Genomic DNA, 25,119 nt, shown 5'->3' on the forward strand with positions numbered 1-25,119 from the left:
ATAGGTCTGAAGTTCGCGGATATATTAAAATCACCTCCTTGAAGTAATGCGATAACTTCAGCAGTTTTCAGGCAATCTGGAAAAATATCATTAATGAGAGATTTATTTATAGCTTCTGTTAAGATATCTAATACAGTGTTTGGCAGTCTGAGGAAAATTTTAAGTGAGAGATCGTCCCATCCTGAAGAGTTTTTTTTCATGCTAGAGAGGATTTCTTTTATTTCATTTCCAGAGGTTGGGGAATAGTTAAATGAGTTCAACTAGCAACCATAGATAGTTGCTAGTAAATCAATCAAAAAGTTTTGACTTTTGATTGTATTACAAATCCGTGTGGTACTCTATGATATAAAGGCCAAAATGAATTTGAATTATTCAAAATAAAGCTGCTTTCTCTCTAGGAAGTATAACTTCAGAACAAAAAGACTATTATTGGAAAAACTACTTGGTGAAATTCGAGTTTCAAGTTTGTTTTCGAAACTAAAACAAGTTTTTCTGTTTTTGAAAACAAAACTAGTCGCAAGCGAGTCTATTTGAAATTGAAAAAAATGGGAACACAAATTATATTGATGAAAAAATAGTACAGTCTTTCACATTTCGGATTTGTTTTTTATTAATTGTTTAGTTACAAATCAAAAAATGCAAAACTAAAGCATTATTGCAACAGATGAAAACGTCCATATCCGTTTTTTAAGTTTCTTAAAAACGGGATCACACTTATAGCTACCAACATTCAATATGTGGAAGTGACTGATGAAAATACAAAAGAATCCAAGCCAAAACTATGCAATTGTCTGTAGGCATAGCTGAGGTATCTGACATATTCAAGGCTGAGAATTGGAAACAGATATTTGTAAGTAACGACCTCTCACGGGGACGTCGTGAAATGTGGCCAGTTCTTCATATCGTTGAAAATGTATATTCCTGGACTGGCTGTAGCGCTGACTTGTCTTGCTCCAAATAATTTATAGTCTTTGTCAAGTTCTCCCAAGTCTAGGGCACACTTCAAGAAGTCCTTCGCCGCCTGTATCTGGATACTTGGTGGTTTTTTATCTGAAAAAAGATCAAAATACTTCTGTTCATTTCCCACTAGATATGAAACTGAATCAACTAACTGACTGATGTTTGCAGAGAAAGCGTTGATTAATGATTCGTTTGAAATTAGAAAAATTATGTAGATATGTTTCTCAAGTATCCTTTTCTCAACATTTTCGCCACCGAGACTATGTCAAGTTGATGCAATCAAAAATATTTATGCAATTTACAAGACGACTGAATGAATGAATTGTTGACGAAAGTATATCTGGCTATTCAGCTATTGCTTTCCGGATTATCGACTGATATCAAGTGACGTATCTTGTTATTGTATCTTGCATCAAACACAAATATTACCACTTTGATTGGCATTCTCAACAGCGGCGGCTCGTCAGAGGGGGCAAGGAAGGCTTAGCCTCCCCATAAAATTTGAAACTATTCATCGCAATAAATTAAAGATATTGACAAATAATTATGATTATTTTTTTCTAAAAATGCTTGGGTATCATTGCTTTACCATTAATTTTCAATATAAATACATAATATGCCTGAAAAAAACACTATAACTCACTACGTAGTACGTACCACACTGTATCCTGCATCAACAAAACTCAAATGCACCGCCCATGAACGAATAACGAATGAACTATCAACCCGAAATAATAAATGCCATACGTTGCAAGGGAGCCAAGCCTCCGACCGCTTTAAAAAACACAGGCTCCACGAGACCGATCCAACCAGCGACATACGTCCCGATTTGTAATTTCAGTTGCAGAAATTATAGCGTCAGAGGAGGCTTGCCTCCAGTTGGTCTCCGTTATGTACGAATGTGTTTGTTTTTTATTTAATTATTCGGACGGGATACCGTGACGGACCGGGACTGAAAAATATTCCGGTAAATCGTTTTAGTGGCAGTATTATATTATAGCAGTGCTTTTTGGTAATATTTTTAATGTGGTGTTTCCTTTCAATTTTGAGGTGTTTTCAGGTTTTCACTTTTTGGTAAGTTTTTTTTTCATTTATTATGGATAAGTTGGACGAAATTAAAAAATCTAACGATATAGTCGATTGGTGGCTGACAAATAATTTTAAGTCTTTATCTTATGATAATAGATTTTACATTATTAAAACTCTGGGAAGGCCTCAACCAAATTTAATTTCAATTAAATCGTCAGATAATCGACAAAATCGTGGATTTAATACTAGTTGGTACGATAAATGCGATTGATTAACCGTCTCCGTTAAACGAGAAAAACTTTTTTGTTAGCCCTATGTTTTATTCGTACAAACCGAATACCAAACGTGGTCTAAAATAGGATACTCCGATTTAAAAAAATTACCTCGTGTTATGGGGCAAATATGATTCACAATTTGGCACTTTTTTGAACGGTAGTGTTTTTTTGGGCACCTCAAAAACCATCCAAAATGAGCTTATAGACAGTGTGGCATATATTATCAAGGAAAATATAAGCAAGGAGATTGAAAGTGTTTCTTGTTTGCTTGGGAAACTGATGAAACTACCGATATTACCTGTACATCACAACTTTCAATCGTTGTCAGTCATATATATGTATATATTTGTAATTTATTGTTAGGATTGTAATTGATAGTTAGGATCAAACATATTGTATATTAGCTTATGCTAAATAAAATAATTAATAGGTCTATAGATTCACAACTTTTCAAAAAAAACCCATTTGTATTCAATACAGTACAGTAATTTTTTGTTACGAAAATTCGTTTTTCATCAATTTTTTGATTAGAACATTCGGTCTGCAAGGTGAAATTACCCAAATACGAATTGTTTTCCTTCAACTATATTTTTCCCTAGAGATCATTTATAATTGTCAAATTATCGCCAATGCAAGGATGGAAGTAAATGGAATGGCAACAGATATGGCAGCCTTATATATTTTTTTGTTTGTTTTTGAAATGATTAACACAAAGTCCTCTTACTCGAAAAATCTCCGATGAAGGCCAGTCCAAGTGATCGGCTGTTATATCCTCTTGTATGAGCCCCTACTTTATGCCATCCTGAGCCCTCGTAAATTTTTCCATCACCTCCAACAAGGAAGCTGAAAATGAAAGAAAATGTACAAAAAAATTCTCAGCTGACCCTCACGGGTCAGCAATACACGACATAGTGTTTTGACAAGTCATTGACTACACCTAATCCTAAAACTAAATAACATTTGTTTATGAATAAAATATACATATTGGTTTTCACAATAATAATTATACATTTTCACGTCACTATTTTTTTTGGATTCCTAATTTCAAAATTTATAAAATTTATTTACATGTTTGTTAAAATGGGTTCAATTTACACACAGTTTATTGACTAACATTGAGGAAATCTAAATTCAGAGATGTCATAATAGGCAGAGCATTGTTTCTGGATGAATAGGTATGTGAACAAACAAAATTGTCGAATTTGGAACGATACCAATCCACATGACATTCCAGAGCGTCCTATGCATCTCGAAAAAATCACTTCTTGGTGTGGATTATAGGCCAGCGACGTCATCAGTCCACATTTCTTTGGCCAGGCCATCAGTCAACGGCGAGCACTACAGGTCGATGATTACCAACTTATTTTGGCCGGAATTGATGAATGGATGATCTGGACACCAACAAGATGGCGCTACATGCCACATTGGATATTCTGCACGGGCAGTATTTACTTTATTTGCTGATGCTACCATAATTATTATATTGCATGCCCCTAACAGCCATACGTTGCATGAAGTTATTGAGAGTGACATCACGAAAGTGAAAGACTGGTTTGACTCAAATCTTTCGAGCTTAAATTTATCAAAAAGTAGTGTCCTATCGTTGCCAGATTCCAGCTGTACATTTAAATAATATTCAAATTGACAATGTAACAACTTCTAAATTCTTTGGCATATTCATTGACAATAATTTAAAATTCAACAAACATGTAAATAGTTTGAAATCCAAGCTCTCCTCTGGATGTTATGCAATACGAGTAACTGCATTAGAGCTCGGATCTACAGTAGCTAGAATGGTTTATGATTCCCTTTTTCAATCCCATCTTCGTTATGGTATTTGCTTTTGGGGTGTGTGTTCTACCACATGCCTTCAATCAAAAACGTGCAATACGATGCATATGTAAAGCGAAGCCTAGGGACTCTTGTCGGCCTCTTTTCTTCTCTAACAGAATCCTAGCTGTGGTCTCCTCATTTATGTATGAAACGATCTGCTTTCCCTTTGAAAATAGGAACTTGTTTAACAACTTGGACGAGCCAGTGTATAAAACCAGGCAATGATCCAGCTTCAATTTATCGACCCTAGTTGAAGATTCCATTATTTACAAAGGTCTCAAAATGTTCAATTATCTTCCACAAGCTATAAAAACCATAAATAGCCTTAGCGTTCTTGAAAAGAGTTGAAAGACTTGCTTTCTGTGGGACCTTAATATAGCTCAGCAGAATTCTATGATGATAATTTTAATTGAGTATGACTAACTGTAATATCTACGGTATTTTATTGATTTTATTTAATTTAAATTCATTTATTTTATTTTATTGACCATGTTCTTACATTCTGATCGGTTTTATCACGTTGTTAACATGTCTCTTTTCAGTTCATGTTACCATTTCTTTTTTGGGTTTGTCAATAACAATTTATTCGTCAGACAATAAAGTATATTTTGAATTGAATTTGAATTGAATCGAGCGATTTGAGGGCCTAATCATCTCACGTGGACGTGATGTGAACTGGCCACCTAGATCGTGCGACTTGAACCCAATAGACTTTTTCTTGTGTGGTTTTCTCAAGTCGCAGGTGTATGCGAATAACCCACAAATCACAGCGGTTATGAAAGCCAATATAACCCATGCCATCTGTCAAATTCAGCCTGATTTAGGCGCCAAAGTCATGGACGTTTCGGATGCGTTCCACCCAGAGAAGCGGTGGCGAATATTTGAACAATGAATAGAATAGAATAGTTTATTGGCTACGTGATACATTTGTACAAATATTTGTAACAAGTCAAAACACAAAAATGTATAATATTACGTCATATATACAAATAAAACTATCACAGTGCTTGTATAACAGAACAGTGTACATAATAATAAAAACAATCAATCAACTAATGTTAAAAATGAGAACAATTGTTACTCAATCAAAGTCACATGAATTATAAATGTTGTATAACATGTATTCATCTGTAGAATAAAAACAGTGATTCAAAAAAATTATTAAGTTTTTGCTTGAAACAGTAGAAACTGAGTTGTTTTATGTGACATGGTAACTTATTATAGAATTTCAAATTCAATGAAGTATTTTGTGAGGTGCTCAGTCTGAATCTCTCAGTTCTTATCAGATTTCGTGATCTTGTAGGATATTCATGTTGTTGCGATTGTAAAATGTATTTTGATTTATTTTTATGAATTTCAATCAATGTTTCATACACAAAAGCTGTAGGAAGCGGCATAATTTTGAGATGAATAAAAAGTGGGCGACAATGATCTTTAAAGTTGGCATTAGATATTAGACGTACTTATAACTATTTGAAACAAACCAGTTACTTGCAGACTTCATGGTGGCGTTGGCAGAAACACTCAAATCATTAACACTTTCGTGACAGTCCACCAAAGTGGTATCATCCGCAAAAAAAACATTTTTTAGGAAGAATATGGTAGTATAGGTCATTTATACATATATAGTATAAACAAGATTGGTCCCAGAACAGAACCTGGGGTACACCATGTTTGACAGATTTCACATTCGATTTAATCCCATGTAATGATTCACACTGTGATCTATCGTGCAAATAGGATTCGAAGAATTTAAGGGACAGTCCACGGATACCATAACAGGAAAGTTTCTTAAGCAGAATATTATGCGAAACACAATCAAATGCCTTCGATAGATCGCACAACGTTATGAATGAATGTCTGCCCTCCTCAAAACCTATCACTATACTGGATATGATATTCAAAAGAGCATCGATTGTGGACTTACCCTTTCTATATGCAAATTGTCCAGGGCAGAAAAGAGAATTAGCTTCTAAGTATGCTATTAATCTGCTTTTGACAATTACCTCGATAACTTTTCCAAGTATAGGTATTATTGAAATAGGTCGAAAGTTGTCAATAATATGAGGGGTTTCCTTTTAAAAAGAGGTAGGACTACAGATTTTTTCAATATTGCAGGAAAAACCCCATGAGAAAAACATTCATTTATTGATAGGGATAATGGGTATGCAATCATATTAGCAATACTTTTGATGATCCCACTGTTAAGCTCAAAAAAGTCCGAACAATTGGAGTTCTTGAGAGACTGGATACTTTCCATTACTTCCCTCGGGGTCGTGGGGAACAATACGAAGGAGTTAACTGGTGTTTTAAGATTTTTCAAGAAATCTGTCGCTCCATATGTTATGTTCTACACATAATGGCATCGATAGGTCTTTTTAACAAATACAAAATTCATATGATATGTCACACACGCTTTGTTTTATTTAAATTTAAAGATAGGAAGCGCTTAATGGAAGACCCTATACATGAAGTTTCCAATTTAAAGTGGGATCAATGGTGTGTCCTAGAAATGTTATGCTCTGAGGCGCAGTATGCCTGATATTAAAAACAAGTGTGTAAGTTTTACAACGGTCTGTTCAGCAAGAAACAATGTCGACTAAATTCAAATTGATTTTCTTCAGTACTGTGATGGAAAACTTACTTGTACCCCACGTTGTGGAACTCCAACGTATCCATATGGAAATTTTGAATGCTCCTCATAATTTTAGAGCAGGATTCCTCAGAATTGCATTCCGGTGTCACTGTGTGGTGTATAATGGCAAACTTGACAGGCATGATTGCGTAGTCTACCGCAACTGGCATTCTGCCGCCCCATCTTTCCCTGGATATGATTTCTTTACAGGAGCTTGGCCAATCTAAATGAGTTTTCATTACATCAGTCCATTTTTTGAAATTATTGATGTTTATTATTATATATACGGTCTCAAGATCTTGCTATCCTAACATTATATTTTCAAGTGAATTGTGATTCTTAAATTTTCAGTATTTATTTTCCATTATTTTCATTTTAGGTATTGTTAACTAATCTTGTTCAGTTATCTAGTTTTTCATTATTCTCAAGGGTCTCCCAATCGGGGTTTCCCCGTTGGTCTTCTAATATCAGTCCAGTTCCCTGGGGATTTCACCTTACAAAAGGTGAGGTACAAGATTTAATTTTTTTTATTTCGTTTTTTGCAATATCTCGAAAAGGAGTTGTTCTAGCAAAAAACAGTTTCTATACAAAGTTGAAGAACATTAAATTCCCTACAAATTTCATATATAATTTTTTCTTCTGCGACCAATAGGGAATGAGCTACAGCATCTCAAAGATGGACCATTTTTCTCAAAATAGTAAAAAAGTCAAATAGCGCCTTCTTTTGTGTGTGTTATTGCTACCCATGCATTCTTTGGTTGTATTTTCGAATTATATTTTGATCCGATAAGGTTCTCCAGACCCCCCTATCACCAACCCCCCCCTCTAATTGATAACAGTAGTGCATTTATAGTAAAACCAATAATGATTGAGAGTAAAGCGCGTTGTCATATCTAAATTTTACGTTACCAGTTTATAGCAGAATCAAAATATAGTAAACAGTAGAGTTGTAAGTTGTGGCAAATTATAGACAATACACAATACTAGTACGATTAAAAGGTATTATTTATGACAAAAATCAGTAATGAGCTTGTAATGAGTAATACTTATACATTTCCTGATTACTGATCAGTTAAAATTCATTATTTTCTGTATATTGTTAGATATTTATTTCAACTAGTGGCAACGCTGTACGCAACGATATTTCTGTCTTTGTCACTTTACCGTAACTTCCATCTCATCGTTGCAGTCCTCACTAATGTACTTGCAGCCATGAGCGTATTATTGGTCAGCAATCGACGTGTTGTGATAACAATTGGTGAAAATAATAGTGCTAATAAGTGTTTAAGCGTTACATAATTATATTTCTACACCGTTCTCAAACTACTCAAAAAATGGGAGACATGGTCGGGCCTTCCACGTCGAAAAAGGTAAAACGGTCGGAGTCTCGATCAGTAAGAGAAAAACAAATTGTACTGCGAGTATTTCACTGTCTTGAAAGAGATCATCAGCCACCAAAAGATGACTTTGTGCATATGTGCTGTAATTCTACGTGTGTACCTCCGAATAACCAACCGGGCATTTCTACATCATTAAGTTCCACAATCACAAAAGATAAATTAGTTGATATGTGCTCTGATTATACCGGTGTACCAAAATCATCGATTTACAAAATACTAAGAGAAGCAGAAATTCATGGGGACGTACAAACGCCAAAAACTAGTAGCAGACGAAAAAAAATCACAGTTGATGAAGAAGCCAAAACCAGTATACGCAGAACTATTCACAGTTTCTTTTTCGGAAATGAGCTGCCCACACTACAAACAGTTCTGGAGGCACTTAGCGATCATGAATTGGTCCCAAAAATGGATAAAGAAACTTTTAGGAAACTTGTACACGAAATGAAATTTACGTACGGAAAAGTTGACAGGAAAAGCATTCTCATTGAAAGTCAAGAAATAATAGCAAGGAGAAGAAACTATCTAAGAAAAATTGACGAATTTCGGAAGCTCAAAAAAAAATTGTACTTCATGGACGAGACATGGGTTAACCAAGGACATACGGTCAAAGAAGTATGGCAGGATGGTAATATAACAAGTGCACGACAAGCCTTTATTGAAGGTTTGTCAGTTGGGTTAAAACAGCCATCTGGAAAAGGTAGTCGTCTGATAGTTACGCATATAGGAAGCGACAGTGGATTTTTACCAAATGGTGAATTAATATTTAAATCTAAGAAAACAGGCGACTATCATGAAGAGATGAATGCGGAGGTGTTTGAAAAATGGTTTGAAGGCATCATTCAACTTGTGGAACCTGGGTCTGTCACCGTCATGGACAATGCCCCATACCATAGTCGACATTTAGAACCATTACAGAAACAATCAGACAAATATAAAAAATTCGCAGTGGATGAAATGACGTTAAGTCGTGGAATTACAGTTTTAAGGTTACCACCATACCACTGCGAATTAAACCCAATAGAATTAATCTGGGCGCAAGTAAAAGGATATGTGGCACGAGAAAACAGAACATTTAAATTAGTGGACGTGCAACATCACCTACAAGAAGCTATTTGAACTGTTTCTGCAGAAGACTGGAAGAAATGCATGCAGCATGTTTTAAAAGAAGAGCAAAAAATGTGGGACGTAGACAACCGTATTGAACAAAATATTGAACCAATCATAATTCACTTTGATGATAGCGGTAGCAACAGTGACGAATCTGAGGTTGAAGATTAGACGAAAATTTGTACATTTACATTTATATTATATTCTATTATCAAAAATTTATAATTTGTATTTTCTAGTACCCCTGACGATGAGTTTAAGTTACTCGAAAGCTTGAGAATAGTTATAAAGAGTTCACTTATCAATTGCTGCAACCCAATAGTGAAAAAAGTTATATATTGTGTTTTTTATTAATATTGTTAATTTATTTGGTATCTACTATAATTACCACGATTATTACTCCGTTTTCATAAGCCCCACCTAATGACTACAACGATTAGGTAAATTACGATATTGCAAAGTTTTAATGAAATAAATAAAAAATCTGCATGAATATTTTAACTAATTGTACTAAGAATTTTTCTTTCATTCTCAACCCTCTCAAAAATTAATAAGCACGCCCCCGATTTGCTGTCAACTGGGCTTACTTCTACTCTCAATCATTATTGGTTTTAGTATAGTAAGCATATCGAAACCTTCACAGTCCAATGCAATGTGAGAAAAAGCACTTCAACCTATTCGTCTAGCTTTCGCATTGTTTTAAAGCTTCATCAGGGCCTAAAATCAATACAATGAAACAAAACTATGGTGAATGAAATAAAAAGAGTTTTCTTTCCACAAAATAGTGCTTAGCAGAAAATTCGAAATGGGCGTTATTGTTATGAAAATGAAGTAGAATGATCTAGACATTTTCTGAGAGCCCCCCATTACAAAATTAATCACCAACTAAAGGAATAAAGGAGACAAGTGAGTGAGAAAACTATGAGTCTGTCAGCATCCTCATGTGCCTGATTGACTTGAATTCTACAATCTTCGAACTCTGTTTTGAGTAGCTCAATTAACCAGATCTTGTTGTTGGCGTTCGACAGAAACTTGTCTTGAGTAACTGCGTTGATTATGGTTTTGTCAAAGATCAAGTTGGATTGGACTGTGAGGGTTTTGATATACCTACTCATTCCTCATGAGTTGTCAAATTGGGTGGTGGGGGGGGTTTGTATAAGGGGGGGTGGTCTGGAGAAACTTATCGGACCAAAATGTAATTCGAAATTACAACCAAAAATGCAAAGGTCGCAATAACACACACAAAAGGAGGCGCTATTTGGCTTTTTTACCATTTTGAGGAAAATGGTCCATCTTTGAGATGCTGTAGCTCGCTCCCTATTGGTCAAAGAATATAAAAATGTGAATAAAATTTGTAGGGAATTTAATTCTCTACAATTTTATATGGGGACTGTTTTTCGCTAGAATCACTCCTTTTCGAGATATTGCGAAAAAAACAAAAAATGTCCGAAAATTTAGAGGTTTTTCGGCTACCAAAAGTTGTGCCGGGCCCAGATTCAGTCACATTTTTTATATTTTACTCTTATAAACTCATCAAAACGAAATATAAAAATAAAATCTTCCACCCCACCTTTTGTAAGGTGAACCCCTTTTTTAGTCTCTCTAATTGAGGAGAGACGTTTTTAGCAATTTGCTACCAATTTAGACGCTGCTCAGTAAGAGCCAAGAGCTTTAAACGCCGCGTGATTAAATAAATAATAAGTAATTGAATAATACAATTTCCCAATTTCTTTCAATTTTAATGCAAAACAATGTTGAATTTTTCTCTTTTTGCCTCTTTTACGACACAAAAATTTCATATCTTTGGCTTCAAATATTCCATTATTCTTTTTTATACGCTGACATGATTTCAGTGAAGATCTAGTCAGTGTTATGTGTGGCACTTTTAGTTATCACGAAAGAAACATTTTTCCTAAATGAATGAGTATTGAGTATTGGATATATATGGATGAAAATCCATGATTATATATTTACCACAACATAAATATAAAGTGGAGTAAGTAGGGTACAATATATTTAACGCATAAACTATTTAGTTTCTACCTAGCTGATGCTTATACAGGGTGGGCCATCGAAAACATAACATGGAGGTTTTGGGTACTAATCTTGCAAATCCGAAAAAACGCTCAGACAGGTCGAGTTTTATTGGGGGGGGGGACAGTTTTTTCCTCCATTTATAGCGTCGTCACTTCAACCCCGGAGCAGAGGGGTGAACAACCTTTGGAATTCTAATAGGGAATAGGGGGCGAGTCGCACATCGTTTGAAAGATCTTGGAATTCTCTAAACAATGGTGTACATTTTTCTAAATTTGAACGTATTTAAAAGAGTTCTTTCATATAATTAACTTTTTCAATATTGTTAATAGCAACAAATTGTTGTACGCCACTGCTCAGTTGGAATGTATTTGAAACTCTTTCATTTGTTTCTTACGCTACTTTTTTGTAAATATTTTAGTTCTTCTCTGATAAGAGGACTATTACAATTGAAAAATGGTTAAAAATGCTGTTTCTATTTCTCATTTTTTTGTTGAAAGTATATCTTCATTATTACTAGTAGTGAGTGCCGTAAAGTGTTGCTAAAGAAACAATGGTTTACACAACGTCTATAGGTGCTGCGAGAGCCGCTGAACTATACAATCAACAACATGGTAAGAATGTGTCGCGACAGTATGTTTTGGAGGGATGTGTAGCAAATAAAAAACGGCGGTAAATTTTCGTTATCTGGACACCCGGCGATTTTGAAAAAATTTTTGACTGTACTTACGTATTTTGATGCGTAGATTACGAATCCGAAAGAAAAAAGCGGCGCTCTCCCTTATTTAAAAAGTTACGGCCCTTCAAAGTTCAGAAAAGGGCAACTGTTCAGCCTTCTTTTTCACTAAATAAACTATTTAAAAACACAAGCAATTATTCACTAGGTCACCTTTACACCTTATTTCTCCTTCTTTAACACTTTTCATTTCAATAATCAACATTTTTCTTATAAAAATGTTAAAAAATGTACGGAGCTGCTTTTTGGTTACATATCACTGTATTTTACGTTTTTAAGGTTAATGATATGGTTGGTACGACTGATGCAGTCCATATTCCTGAAGTTTTACCTTCATTTTTTAGATCGTAAATTGGTTTTTGGTGGTGTATTACGAATTTGAAATAGTAGGCGACGGCAAATACCAACCCCTTTTTTCTGAAATGTCACTAGTAAATAACCTAAAAATAGAATAATGTCACCAGGAGAAACATTCGCTTTTAAATTAAGTTTTTTATAAGAAAAATGTTGATTATTGAAGTGAAAAGTGTTAAAGAAGGAGGAATAAGGTGTAAAGGTGACCTAGTGAATAAATGCTTGTGTTTTTAAATAGTTTATTTAGTGAAAAAGAAGGCTGAAAAGTTGCCCTTTTCTGAACTTTGAAGGACCGTAACTTTTTAAATAAGGGAGAGCGCCGCTTTTTTCTTTCGGATTCGTAATCTACGCATCAAAATACGTAAGTACAGTCAAAAATTTTTTCAAAATCGCCGGGGGTCCGCATAACGAAAATTTACCAAAACGGCAAATCAAACCACCAGTAACAAATGAGGCGACACAATTGGCAATTCTGGGCCACGTCGAGCTTGACCATACTTTGAGCACAAGAAAGTAAGACTTTGTTTCCGGGGTGTCACGAACTAGCATTCGGCGTATTTTAAAAACCCACAAAATGCATCCTTACAAGATTAAATTAACGCAAGAACTGAATGAAGATTATTTCGATCGACGCTTGCAATTTTGCGAGTTGGTTAGTGAACGAGCGGTGGAAAATTCACATTTTGTTTTCAACATTTGCATCAGTGATGAATGTTCTTTTTTTCCAAATGGCACAGTTAATCGCCATAATTGTCTCTATGGGGCTGATTCAAATCCTCACATTTTTCATGAAGTGCACACTCAAGGTCCACAATAATGAAATGTTATGGGCTGGAACTTTAGTGAATGTATTGTTGGCCCATTGTTTTTAGAAATCAATTCAACCGGACAAATGTATCTTGAGCTTCTAGAAGATATTATTAATCCCCTTCTCACTGATATTATTGAAAATGACCACAATTATCGGGAGGATCTGTTAATATTTCAACAAGATGGGGCTCCTCCGCATAATGCTCTGCCTGTTCGGCAGTATTTAGATCAGACTTTTCCGGATCACTGGATTGGGAGGCGGGGCACTATCGAATGGCCACCACGATCACCAGACCTTTCGCCGTTAGATTTCTTTCTGTGGGGTCATTTGAAAAGCGGAATTGGCTGTACTCCTCCTGCATCACTTGAAGATTTATGGCAACGAATCACAAATGAATGTCGTCAAATCACTCCAGAAATGTTCCACAATGTTCGAGAACGTTTCCAGCAGAATATCTATTATTGCATGGGAGCTGGAGGTGCCCATTTTGAGCATCTAACATGAGAATAAAGTGAGTAACTTCAACTCTAAATTTATTATGATATCCTATTAAAAATCTAAGGGTTGTTCAACCCTCTGCTCCGGGGTTGAAGGGACGATGCTGTAAATGAGAAAAAAACGGCCCCCCTCACAATAAAAATTGACCTGTCTGAGCGTTTTTTAGGATTTGCAAGATTAGTACCCAAAACCTCCATGTCAAATTTTCAATGGCCCACCCTGTATATACCTACATAGATTTTAATTATATAGGGATTTTCATTACCTTCTCAATCAACACATTCTAGAAAATGATTAAATTAATTGTCTATCAAAATATCTATCACATATCATCCTTATTGTTAACATTCTGTTAATTACCTACTAATTTCAACATTAGAAAACAAATTAAACATAGGATATTTGTTTGAAGGTGATTGACAATGTTTCGTGATGAATTTCATTAGTTCGGACTTCCATTGTCTACTATATAAAATGATTTGAAATCCCTGAAACAAGTAAAAAAGAATAATTAAAAAAGAATAGTTGAAAATAACAATTATATTAAGCAACAATAAACCTGAAATGAAATGATAGTGAAATAACCTACAAGTAAAACTATAATAATTGAATAAATAAATATTAAAGGAATGAAAAAAGAAAATAATAAAAAAAAAAATAAAAAAAAAAAAAAAAAAAAAAAAGTTTAGAGATTCGAAGTCACGTTAGTTCACGACGTTTCGATTGTTGGTATCTACAATCGTCTTCGGGTGATGACTGGACTGATTCCTCCGAGAGATGACTATTTTATAGGTCGTTGAAATACTTTCACTTTCTCTACTTTCCATTTTCCGCTTCACTGATTCCGTGAGAGGTGACCGTTTTGGCGGGAGTTGGTCATTTTTCGTTTGATGATGGGTTTCCATATGTTTCGTATATCTACGCTGGCCTGGCTGAATACGTTGTTGGACAACATGTATGCGGCTTCCTTAAATTTTCTCCTGAACTCTCTTTTTTCATTCCTTTAATATTTATTTATTCAATTATTATATTTTTACTTGTAGGTTATTTCACTATCATTTCATTTCAGGTTTATTGTTGCTTAATATAATTGTTATTTTCAACTATTCTTTTTCAATTCTTCTTTTTTAGTTGTTTCAGGGATTTCAAATCATTTTATATAGTAGACAATGGAAGTCCGAACTAGTGAAATTCAAACATAGGATAATTAATCAATTCTATTTGGTTATTGTTCCTAATTATTGAATCTACTAATTAATAAGTATTCCAGAAGATTGAGTTTCGAAACGTGATAGATATTATTTTCAAGGTTATCCGTGAAAATTTCAGTTAGCAAAGGGCATTATTTTTCAAGCCAATTCAGAATTTCCGTTTTAAGAGACATTTCTGGAAAAAAAATTATATTAATTTAGCGTTATCAGGAAGAGTCAGGTTTTTAATATAACTCCCTATATAACTCCCTAATTGGTATATGACACTGAATTAGTATAGGTTTTAATTAATTTTATAGGCATTTCTGGAGTTGTCTGAATTTAAAATATCTAGAATTAGCCTCAGCCAACATTTTTATTTAATGCAAAAATCGTTGACCTTAGTCTGCTTTTTATGGTTTATCACATTATACTTTTCAAAACAAGAGATAAGAAAAATCGGTTCACTTACCTGCAGGCACAGTGGACACAAATATAAACAAATTAACCACTACTGCCACTCTCACGTATCCCTCCATAGTGTTCTATGAAATGCATATAATGATAGCGTACCCAAGTCATTTCCCCAAGAACCTTGTCCGTGACCTCTGAGGCGACTTGCAATGTGTGTGAATTTAAAACAAACTGGAAATTGGGATTCACCCGATTAATGGTTTGATCTTTTATTTGCTAATCAAACAAAAATAAACGTGGCCTTGATAATACTTCGAAAACACATGACTTATAATGAAGATATCGAGGGTTATTTTCTCTATTATACGAGGGGATCCAACCAAAAGATTTTTAGTTTTCAGCAAAATTTTAAATGAGCGCTCCCTTATATAGATTTTGGTTACGAGTTGGAACGATTCCTACCCTTGTCACATTCGATCATTAAATGGAATAGGCTGAATTCTCAGTAAAAACGGCATTAATGATCAAGTACAATGTTTTCATGTGAGTTTTTTATTAATTAAATTCTACTATTAGAATAGAATACAGCGTGACTCACGGTCGATGGTAGGTTAGACGTTTCTGGAAAACGTAAAGCATTATTTTTCTGAAAATTTCACCTCTCACATTTCCTTACCTGTTCTGTCGATCTAAAATATTTTCAGCATTGCGGCGTTGGCACTTCCATCAAAAAGTCCTAGCAACTTAATTTTTTTAAATGGAACACCCCGTATATTAATACATTTTTGGAATTGCTCTGGTATTTTAATACTTTTTTGTTGATAATGTCCTATACCTATCTCTATCTGTTTTCGAGATAAAAAATAAATTGTGCTAAATATGGTCCAAAACATAGCCTTAATTGAAATTAAGTACATCATTACTCTCAATTCATGAAAAGTTGATATTTTGATGATAGTTTGGACAAACTCGAAATATTCAACTAACACCAAGAAATCGACTCCATATCATACAGGGTGTGCTAAAATTACTATTATTTCCATTGTGCATAAAAGTAGTCGAAAGTTCATTTTTTCAAATGAAACCCCCGTATATTACTCGGTAAATTGAAAGATGGTAAAAAATGCTTCAAGATGATATATCATGTCCCTATACCTAAATCGTCGTTTTCTCAATAAAGTCGCTTCTTCTAGAAACATTTTTTTTAAGAATTTGGATTTAGGTAGCAGTGGAATTATCAAGCTTATAGCAGTTCGGTTACTTTTATAAGTAATTTACAAAGAGTTATCGACGGTGTTCGGATCATCTACCAAAGTGAATGCAAATATCGATTATTCAAACGAAGTTCTTATGAAATTATTTATTATACACATGAAAAAAGTGATCAAATCATTGTCAGAACGTGTAAAAAATTCAACCAAATGTATCCTGAATTAACACCAATGAACGAAAGGAAGTTTGTAAGATTACAAAATAATTTCCTTAACTATGGCTCAAAGTTTCCAGGGAACAACTGTACCAAAAATCAGTTATTTCTAGGTAAAAAGTAAGATTTTGTGGGCTAAAACATGTGAAAGTACAGACAATAACAGAATAGGATGATTCAAAATAACAAAATTGTAAACAAAATATCACATTTTCACAATAAATGCTGGAAATGTCCATTTTAATCTGAACACTTCAAAATGTTTTTTGTATGCGACTTGTGGTTGCTTTTTCAATTTCCTGGGGATCCAGATCTTCAACAAATTCGACAAATTGTTCTCAAGTGACAATAATAAATAATGGCAAATCTGACTGTAAGAGTGCTGAGTTAGGAGTGCACCAGAGGTCTATATTGGGACCAAAACTTTTTATAATATTTTCAAATGACATCTACGATACCTGTACCACACCAAATACTGATGACACAAATCTCTTAGCCCATAAAAACTTGGGAAGTCTGGTAAACTTGGGTAATTATGCATGTGATGAATTTAGTAAATACTGTAGCGACAATGACCTTGTCTGCAATATAAGGAAAACTATGTTTATCAATTTCTTACCCAAGAACAGTACCTCGAATCCAGATCTAATGAACAACATCAATATGTGTGGTGAAACTCTGGAATACTGTCAGGTAGTTAGATTTTTAGGAATACTCTTGGATCAAAAGCTAACGTGGGAGGCACATATCGACAGTTTATGTGTAAAGGTTGGCAGTGTAAACTACGCAATTCGGAATCTGCGAGACACTGTCTCTACAGAAGTTATAAAACTCATGTATCGTGGACTGGTACAATCAAGGATACAGTATGGTTGATCTTCTGGGGTAACTATACATATACTGACCGCATTTTTAAGGTTCAGAAAAAAGTCATTCGCTGTATGGACAAGTCTCGTCCACTGGACTCTTGTAAACCATTGTTTAAAAAATTTAACATTCTACCATTGCCGTGCCTATACATATTACAGCTAGTGTTATTTATCTGTGATAATAAACACCTATATCCAAAAAACTCTGATATACATAATTACGCTACTCGGGGTGAACATACTTTATACCACCCCTACTCTCGCTTGAGTGTGAGTCAGAAATCTATTTCTAGAAAATATACAATATTAACAAAAATTAAAATACATTTCAATGTAGGCATACAAAATGTCGAATTAGAACAGTGATTTCATCCCTATCTCAGATCTATCTCTTGGTATTGGGAATGTGCATCGGGTCGATTATCAGGCCTATCCCTCCCCTTGTCGAAATAGAGAGCTTGTATTTCACATAAGTGGGAAATTTTTCAGCACAATCAACAGGTTAATGTATTAGCATCTTACATAACTGATGTCTATGCTACTCAAGTTTGCAAGTCATTTCCTTTGAGAAAAGTTGCAGCTCATAAACAAACATCCCCCGTGTGTTTGTTTAACGATTCTCTTGAATCTTTCAGAGAGTCATTGAAGAGTATCAAAGTTATCACAGATACGTAGCAAGTAAAGACCCTTCCGATATAAATTTATACAAAAAACTCAAAAAAGAGTATCATCCATGGATAACACTGAGTGAAAAACGGGCATACGATGAATTTATTATTTCTTCTAAAAATAGATCATCCGCATGTTGGCGGATAATAAATTATGAACGTAACAAAACAAAGGCTGTTTCAAAAACACCCCACATATCTCCCGAGGATTTCAACAATTTTTTTTGTCAATATTGCGGATACCATCATTAAATATTCACCTCAGATGGACATGGATGATTTAATTAATTTGAAAGAATTTCCATTACCTTGTAGCTCCTTTTTTCTCGGCCCCGTCACCGAAAAGGATATTATGAGCGCGATTGATTGTTTGGAACCTTCAAACTTATAGATTACCAAAATTTGAACTCTCGTATCATCAGGGAACTGGTACTCATGTTCCCTGGACAATTACAGGCCCATATCTATAATATCTATTTTTTCCAAGGTGGTTGAAATAATAATGAAAAAGCGTAAAGTTATTTGTATCTAATGACTAAATGTATTCAAAAATTCGCCTTGAGAATGGAAAAAGAATATTTTCGAAAATTTTACCCTCCAAAGAAGACTAAGTAGATTTAGAAATATTATTATTTTTATTGATATTTCAAGGCAAAATTGATGAATGATTGGATTCCGCAGTAAATTTTTGGAGTGAACTAATCAGTTTACTCTTTATTACACTTCAGCAGGTTATATTTCGATACTCCAGAAATATGTTCTTTCAATTGATATGTCCATACTTTTCCTGACTAATGTATAATTTTACATTGATAGAAATCATAAATTAATTTTGAAAATTAATTAAAATTTCTTTATTTCAGTTACCGTGATTCTGCAATCTACTACCCATGTGGCCACCACCACCACTTTTCCTCCAGTTGCCTCGATCGTTGTTCATTCTCACCCAGTTGTTACCGTCACCCCGTCGAAAACCACCGCTACCTTCGCCTCTACCCTGAGATTGTTGTTGAAGTTTTTCGAAAGAAACCTATTTGGGGGACCAACAAGGTTGCTGAACATCGGGAAGTGCGGTCCCTGTCCCTATCTATTGTGGCATATTGTTGAAGTGGGGAAACCTAGGCAAGAGGATGGTGGCATATTGTTAAACTGGGGAAACACATGTTCCGGCAAAGGGGCAAACCCCTTCGGTTCGGGCCAAGGCGTCGACCTAAAATCCAACACCGGGCTCTCGGGATCCTCCGAAGGAATGTGCTTCAGGTCGCTTATGACGTGGTTCTCCTGAATGGGTTCCTCTGAGCTATCTGGAATCTTACTTGTGATGAAATAGAGAGTTTGAAGGACACTCTTCTCTCTGGCCAACAGGATGTCTTTCTCCAAACTTTCATTGCCCGGTACGACGAGAGGATCATCGTGCTCTATTATAGAGGGGACCCTCCACATGATCTGCGCCTCCAATATGTCTTCGCGCGGGAGCGGACCGTATCCATCGTTAACTGGGTTCTGCGTAAACATATTTGGGTTCATTTGGTTGTTGGACGGTCTCATGTCAGGAATGGTGGGATTGTTAGGGCATGGGCTCATCATATTGGGTTCCTTGGAACTCTCTTCGAAGTAGCGGATCTCCACCAGGTCGGCCTCGTTCTTCCAGGACATGGATCGCTTGGGTTCCTTCTTCTTCGCGTTTAGCAAAATACCTTTGAGTTCACCACCAATCTTTTCGGTGTGCAATGCTGCTTTTTCCGGAGTTTCATTGGTGTGAGTTGCTGAAGGTGAACTACCAGATAGTTCTTCTTTTCCCTTACCCTCAACATCGGTCTCCGGTTTTTCCTCGGCATGATTGGAAACTGCGAGTGCGATGTGCTCTGAAACAAGAGGTGATATATTCGCCCACGTTGGCGTAGGGGAGGATGTTGAAATACCGTATTTAATCACAGTGGGTGTTCGTTTTCTCTTCTTCGTTTTTTTCTTGGTTGCAGCCGCTGATCTATAAATTCGCATAAATCATAAATTAATTTTGAAAAGTAATTAAAATTTCTTGATTTCAGGTAAAAATTCCTATTTTCATGACCTTGGGTGACTACAGCTTATGCTTTTAATGATGGGATCTATAATAAGAGGTACATTTCGCACCAATATTCAAAACAGATAAAAGTTTTGAGGCTCATTTTGCGCCTCAAGTATCGATCAACAACCCGATAGGTAATGTTGATGAATTTCAGTTTACTGAAAGTTTAGATAGAATGGGAAACAGGTACTTCTACTTGAAAATTTTCGACTGAAAATTTGAGTGCTTTTTCGATATTAAATTAAAATTAGGGGAAAAATAAATACTTGAATTCCAAAAAATTATACTATATTTGGGACATGAAATAGTAAGTTTTCACCTAATGTGGTAAAAAAAATTATAGAAGATAAAAATAGAAAACCAAAATATCGGGTTCAATGATTTATCAAATCATATTTGATATGGTGCCATTAATTTTTATGCTGACGATACCACTGTTACTGTGTCGGGTGTTACTGAGGAGGAACTTTACCACAAAACTCAGATAATGCTTGACGAAAAATATGCGTGGTGTCAAAGAAATTAACTTAACTTAAACCATGGGAAAACGCTTGTTATGAATTTTAACCTTGGGAGATCATTCACACCCGGCTGTAATTTTGTTTTATTCGAAACAACTAAGTTCCTTGGCACCTTCGTAGACGGCAAGTTAACATGAGAACCACACATTGACCACATCTGCAAGCTGCTACGGCTTAAAGACACAATTGCCAAACAGGTTTTTTTAAGTGTGTACTATGCATTAGCTTATTCACATATTTCATTGAATATATTAACCTGGGGACGATCTAATCATTTACAGCGCGTCTTTGTTGCTCAGAAAAGATTCCTGAGACTAATTTTCAATATAAATCGCTTAGGTAGCTGTAAAGAAATTTTTATAAATAATATTTTTACGGTACCTAGTATTTAAATCTATAAATGTCTGGTGTACGCGAAAATTAATATACTTTCTTTCAATACTTCTGCGGAAAGGCACATGTACCATACACACCATAAAAAATTATTGTGGGCATAAAACAACTGCATTTAAAAACTCTCTATACTATAACTATTATTTTATTTATTTGTGTTCCTTTGCTTATCAAAGAAATGAAGTTTACTTCATTTAAAAATAAAATATAATATTATTTGATGCTCAATGCTTTTTATAGTATACATGAGTTTATAAGTAGAAATAAATGACCTGTCAAATTGAAAATAGGAGAAATGAGGAATCATAATTATTTCCTCATTGTGTAAACTTATTGTGCAATGTAAATATTTTGTTTTGTCCCATATACACCTGTTTTTTATGTGAATTTTACAAGTATAAGTTATATTATACAATCATATTTTTAAAATATTTTTTTTGTGTACAAATGTGATGATTTAGTTTTGAATCTGTCTTTTCATCATTTATTTTCTTACATGATTCTATTGTATTTAACTGATGTGCCAAATGTACACTGTTGTATCAAATATTGGTAAATAAATACTCTATTCTATTCAATTCAATGCCACGAAAACCCAGTCATCGGTTTTCTCCAGGAATACGAATGTTTCTGAACCGGATATAATAATGTTAAGACAGATTATTTCACTTTCTGCTTCGATATGTTTGTTGGGGGGTTAAAATGGACACCAATATGTCTTGGCACAATCATAGATACTTTCTCGGGAGGTGTTCAAGTGACTTCCTTTTATTTTTGTTAATTTTCAAAGGGTTTCATTCTACTACTATTTTTTTGTTGCAGTTGATTCGGTAGGATGTATAACTGCGCCATCTGCAGACAATATCCGGAAGCAATTCCACACATTTTTTTTTCAGCTTTTATTGTCCAAACAGGCACTAGACTCAATTACAGCACACAATATACAATTTTAGGATGAAAGTGTTGAATATAGAAAATATATACATATTATATCAGTAGTAGAGAAAAAAATATTACAATATCAAGTAAGTGAGTAATGATTTGCAGAACATAATACACAGTTTTGGGATGAAAGTGTTGAAAATATTATTATTAGGCATACATATATCGTAAAAATTATACCTTCATTGAAAAAAAAAATTAAATGATTATTTGTTGCTTCTCAAACAGAATGGTTTTTATCTCTTTTTCGAAAATATTCAATGGTGTTGAATAAATGTCTACTTTCTGACACAGTTGACTGAATTTATAGCAAATAAGGGGTGGGAGTCAGAATATCAAACGAATATATTCCGGAAAGGTGCTTATGTGTTTTTTGGTGAAAATAGCAAACCCCAGCCTGCCAGGTGAGATCTACTATTTTATAGGTACGTATGGCATTTACCCGTTTGTTTGAAGGTGGTTGACAATGTTTCAGGCACTTTCATTGTCTAATTGAAATTTGAATTACATTAAGTAAAAAAAAAAACTGAAATTACAATGAAATAAAGTAACAATTTAAAATTGAACATATATATATATATATATATATATATATATATATATATATATATATATATATAAATATATATATATATATATATATATATATATATATATATACAAAGAGAGATTTTATCGAGTGGGTATGATATAAAAATCAAAAATGAAACAATTAGTGGACACAAGACTCCAAAAGTGGGGCAAACCGCGGACACGTGTTTCTGGCTATTGGCCTCATCGGCGCGGTGTTAAGATGGGCAACACTTGTTTGCCGAAAGCAGGAAACAACACATATGCACGGAGTCAACAACAGAAGCCAACCGCACATTTGTGGTTCCAGTTAGAAAATATATATATATATATATATATATATATATATATATATATATATATATATATATATATATATATATATATATATTATTTTATGTCCTGGGCCTCCACAAATAGTTTAATATTCTGTAATGTGGCTGAGAAAATAAATAAAATATTCTCGTGTATTTTCAACACATTACTAGGACTTCTAGGAAATAAACTAGGAAAACATCCAATATATTCAAAATTATAATATTACTCGTCAGAAAACATGGTAGAAAAACGTAATAAATACTATACACACTTTACAAGTTGTCCTTTCAATTAGCACTGATACACAGTAATTATTAATATCACAATTATCGTGGACAGACCATCCGCAATCAAATATCAAATTTTATCTGCGCGACAAATCTCACGCTGTTCGTCGTTACGTATAAAACTTCACGGATGTACGAACCGACAATTATGCCTGTTCCGACAGTATCCGTGATTCTGCACGTTTTTACACAACCTACCACCCCTGTGGTAGCCACCACCACCACCTCTCCTCCAGTTGCCTCGGGTGTTGTTCACCCTCACCCAGTTGCCACCGTTTTTTCCGTTACCCCCTCGTAAACCACCGCCCCTGTGATTGGGTCTGTGAGGAAACATCGCACCTTGCGGGAACACATTTGGGTTCATTTGGTTCTTTATCATCATGTCGTTGGGCGGTCCCACGTTGGGATGGTTGGGGCCCGGTTCCATCATATTGCCACCAGGCATCACATGTGGAGGAACGAAATTGTAGGGAATTCCCGGTCCCATCGGCCCGCCTGGACCAACGAACCTAGGGGACGTGCCTTGAAAAGGGGGAGGCGGCCTCCTATTGAATTGGGGGTTGAATGGAACCTGGATGTTCATCAACACCGGCTGCATCACAGGTTCAGGTGCCATTCCCTTCGGTTCGGGCCAAGGGGTCGAACTAAAATCTAACACCGGGCTCTCGGGATCCTCCAGAGGAATGTGCACCGGGTCGCTCAAGACACGGCTCTCCTGAATGGGTTCCTCTGGTTCCTCTGGAATCTCACTTTTTTTGAAATAGAGAGTCTGAAGGACACTCTTCTCCCTGGCCAACTGGATATCTTTCTTCAAACTTTCATTGCCCGGTTTGCCAAGAGGATCATTCTGCTCTATAATGGTGGGGACCCTCCACATGATTTGCGCCTTCATGATATCTACGCCGCAGAGCTTGCCGGAGAGCTGACCGGATCCTTCGCTTATCGAGTTTTGCTGGAACATAATTGGGTTAATGCGGTTGTTGGACGGTGTCATGTTAGAAATGGTGGGATGTTTAGGGCATGGGCTCATAATGTTGGGCTCCTTGGGGCTCTTTTCGAAGTAGCGGATCTCCACCAGGTCGGCTTCATTCTTCCAGGAAATGGATCGCTTGGGTCCCTTCTTCCTCGCGTTGAGCAAAATACCTTTCAGCTTACTATCGATCTTTTTGGTGTCCAATTCTGCTTTCTCCGGAGATTCTTCGGCAGAAAATGCTGAAGGTGCAATGTTTTCGGAGCCAAGAAGTGATGTATTCGCCCACATCGGCGTAGGGGGCGTCTGTTGTCTCTTCTTCGTTGCAGTCGCTGTAATTGTATCCATAAACAGGGTGCTCTCTCGCAAAAAGACCGCAGATAATTCAGATGGAAGCCTATCAGGAATGTCGATATTGTCCATCTTCAATTTCTTTCCTGGCGGTTCGATTGAGTCGTTGTCCCCTGAGGGAGACGGGCGTTTTATAGGGACCGTACACAGCTGCAATGACAGATTTTCACTCTTCTCTTTGCTAGAGCTACTGCTGGACTTTATACTGGCATTGGATTTGCGCATATCCCTACCATTTCTTTCTTTCTCATCTATCGAACTACTGCTCTTAGATTTCCTATATTTTTCTCTGTTTCTGTCCTTTTCTCTATCTTCGTCCTGACTTTCGTTCCTATTCCTCTTTCTGCTTTCGTTCTTGTCAGCACTATTTCTTGACTCACTACTGGAACTACTTTTGGAGTTCCTTGACGAAAGGTTCCTGTGTTTCTCCTCAACTTTTAGTGGTTCTTTTTTAGCTGTA

At 35.4% G+C, this 25,119-nt stretch overlaps 2 protein-coding genes across 2 annotated transcripts; one reads left to right on the forward strand and one right to left on the reverse strand.

Annotated features, from left to right (window-relative positions):
* Positions 1–585: 585 nt before the first annotated feature.
* LOC111514141 (peptidoglycan-recognition protein 2) lies at positions 586–15,494 on the reverse strand. Its single transcript, XM_023170378.2, has 4 exons — positions 15,335–15,494; positions 6,742–6,955; positions 2,989–3,107; positions 586–1,050 (listed from the first exon to the last, which is right to left on the reverse strand). The coding sequence occupies exons 1-4, from the start codon at positions 15,399–15,401 to the stop codon at positions 866–868; spliced, it is 585 nt and encodes a 194-aa protein (XP_023026146.2). The 5' UTR covers positions 15,402–15,494; the 3' UTR covers positions 586–865.
* LOC141480736 (uncharacterized) lies at positions 11,706–21,317 on the forward strand. Its single transcript, XM_074171127.1, has 2 exons — positions 11,706–11,887; positions 19,103–21,317. The coding sequence occupies exons 1-2, from the start codon at positions 11,827–11,829 to the stop codon at positions 19,522–19,524; spliced, it is 483 nt and encodes a 160-aa protein (XP_074027228.1). The 5' UTR covers positions 11,706–11,826; the 3' UTR covers positions 19,525–21,317.
* The last annotated feature ends 3,802 nt before the right edge of the window (positions 21,318–25,119 follow it).

Source organism: Leptinotarsa decemlineata, unplaced genomic scaffold (genome assembly GCF_025532065.1).
Source record: "Leptinotarsa decemlineata unplaced genomic scaffold, Ldec_3_MD MMD2_tig00000008_RagTag_RagTag, whole genome shotgun sequence".
Classification (NCBI taxonomy): Eukaryota; Metazoa; Arthropoda; class Insecta; order Coleoptera; family Chrysomelidae; genus Leptinotarsa; species Leptinotarsa decemlineata.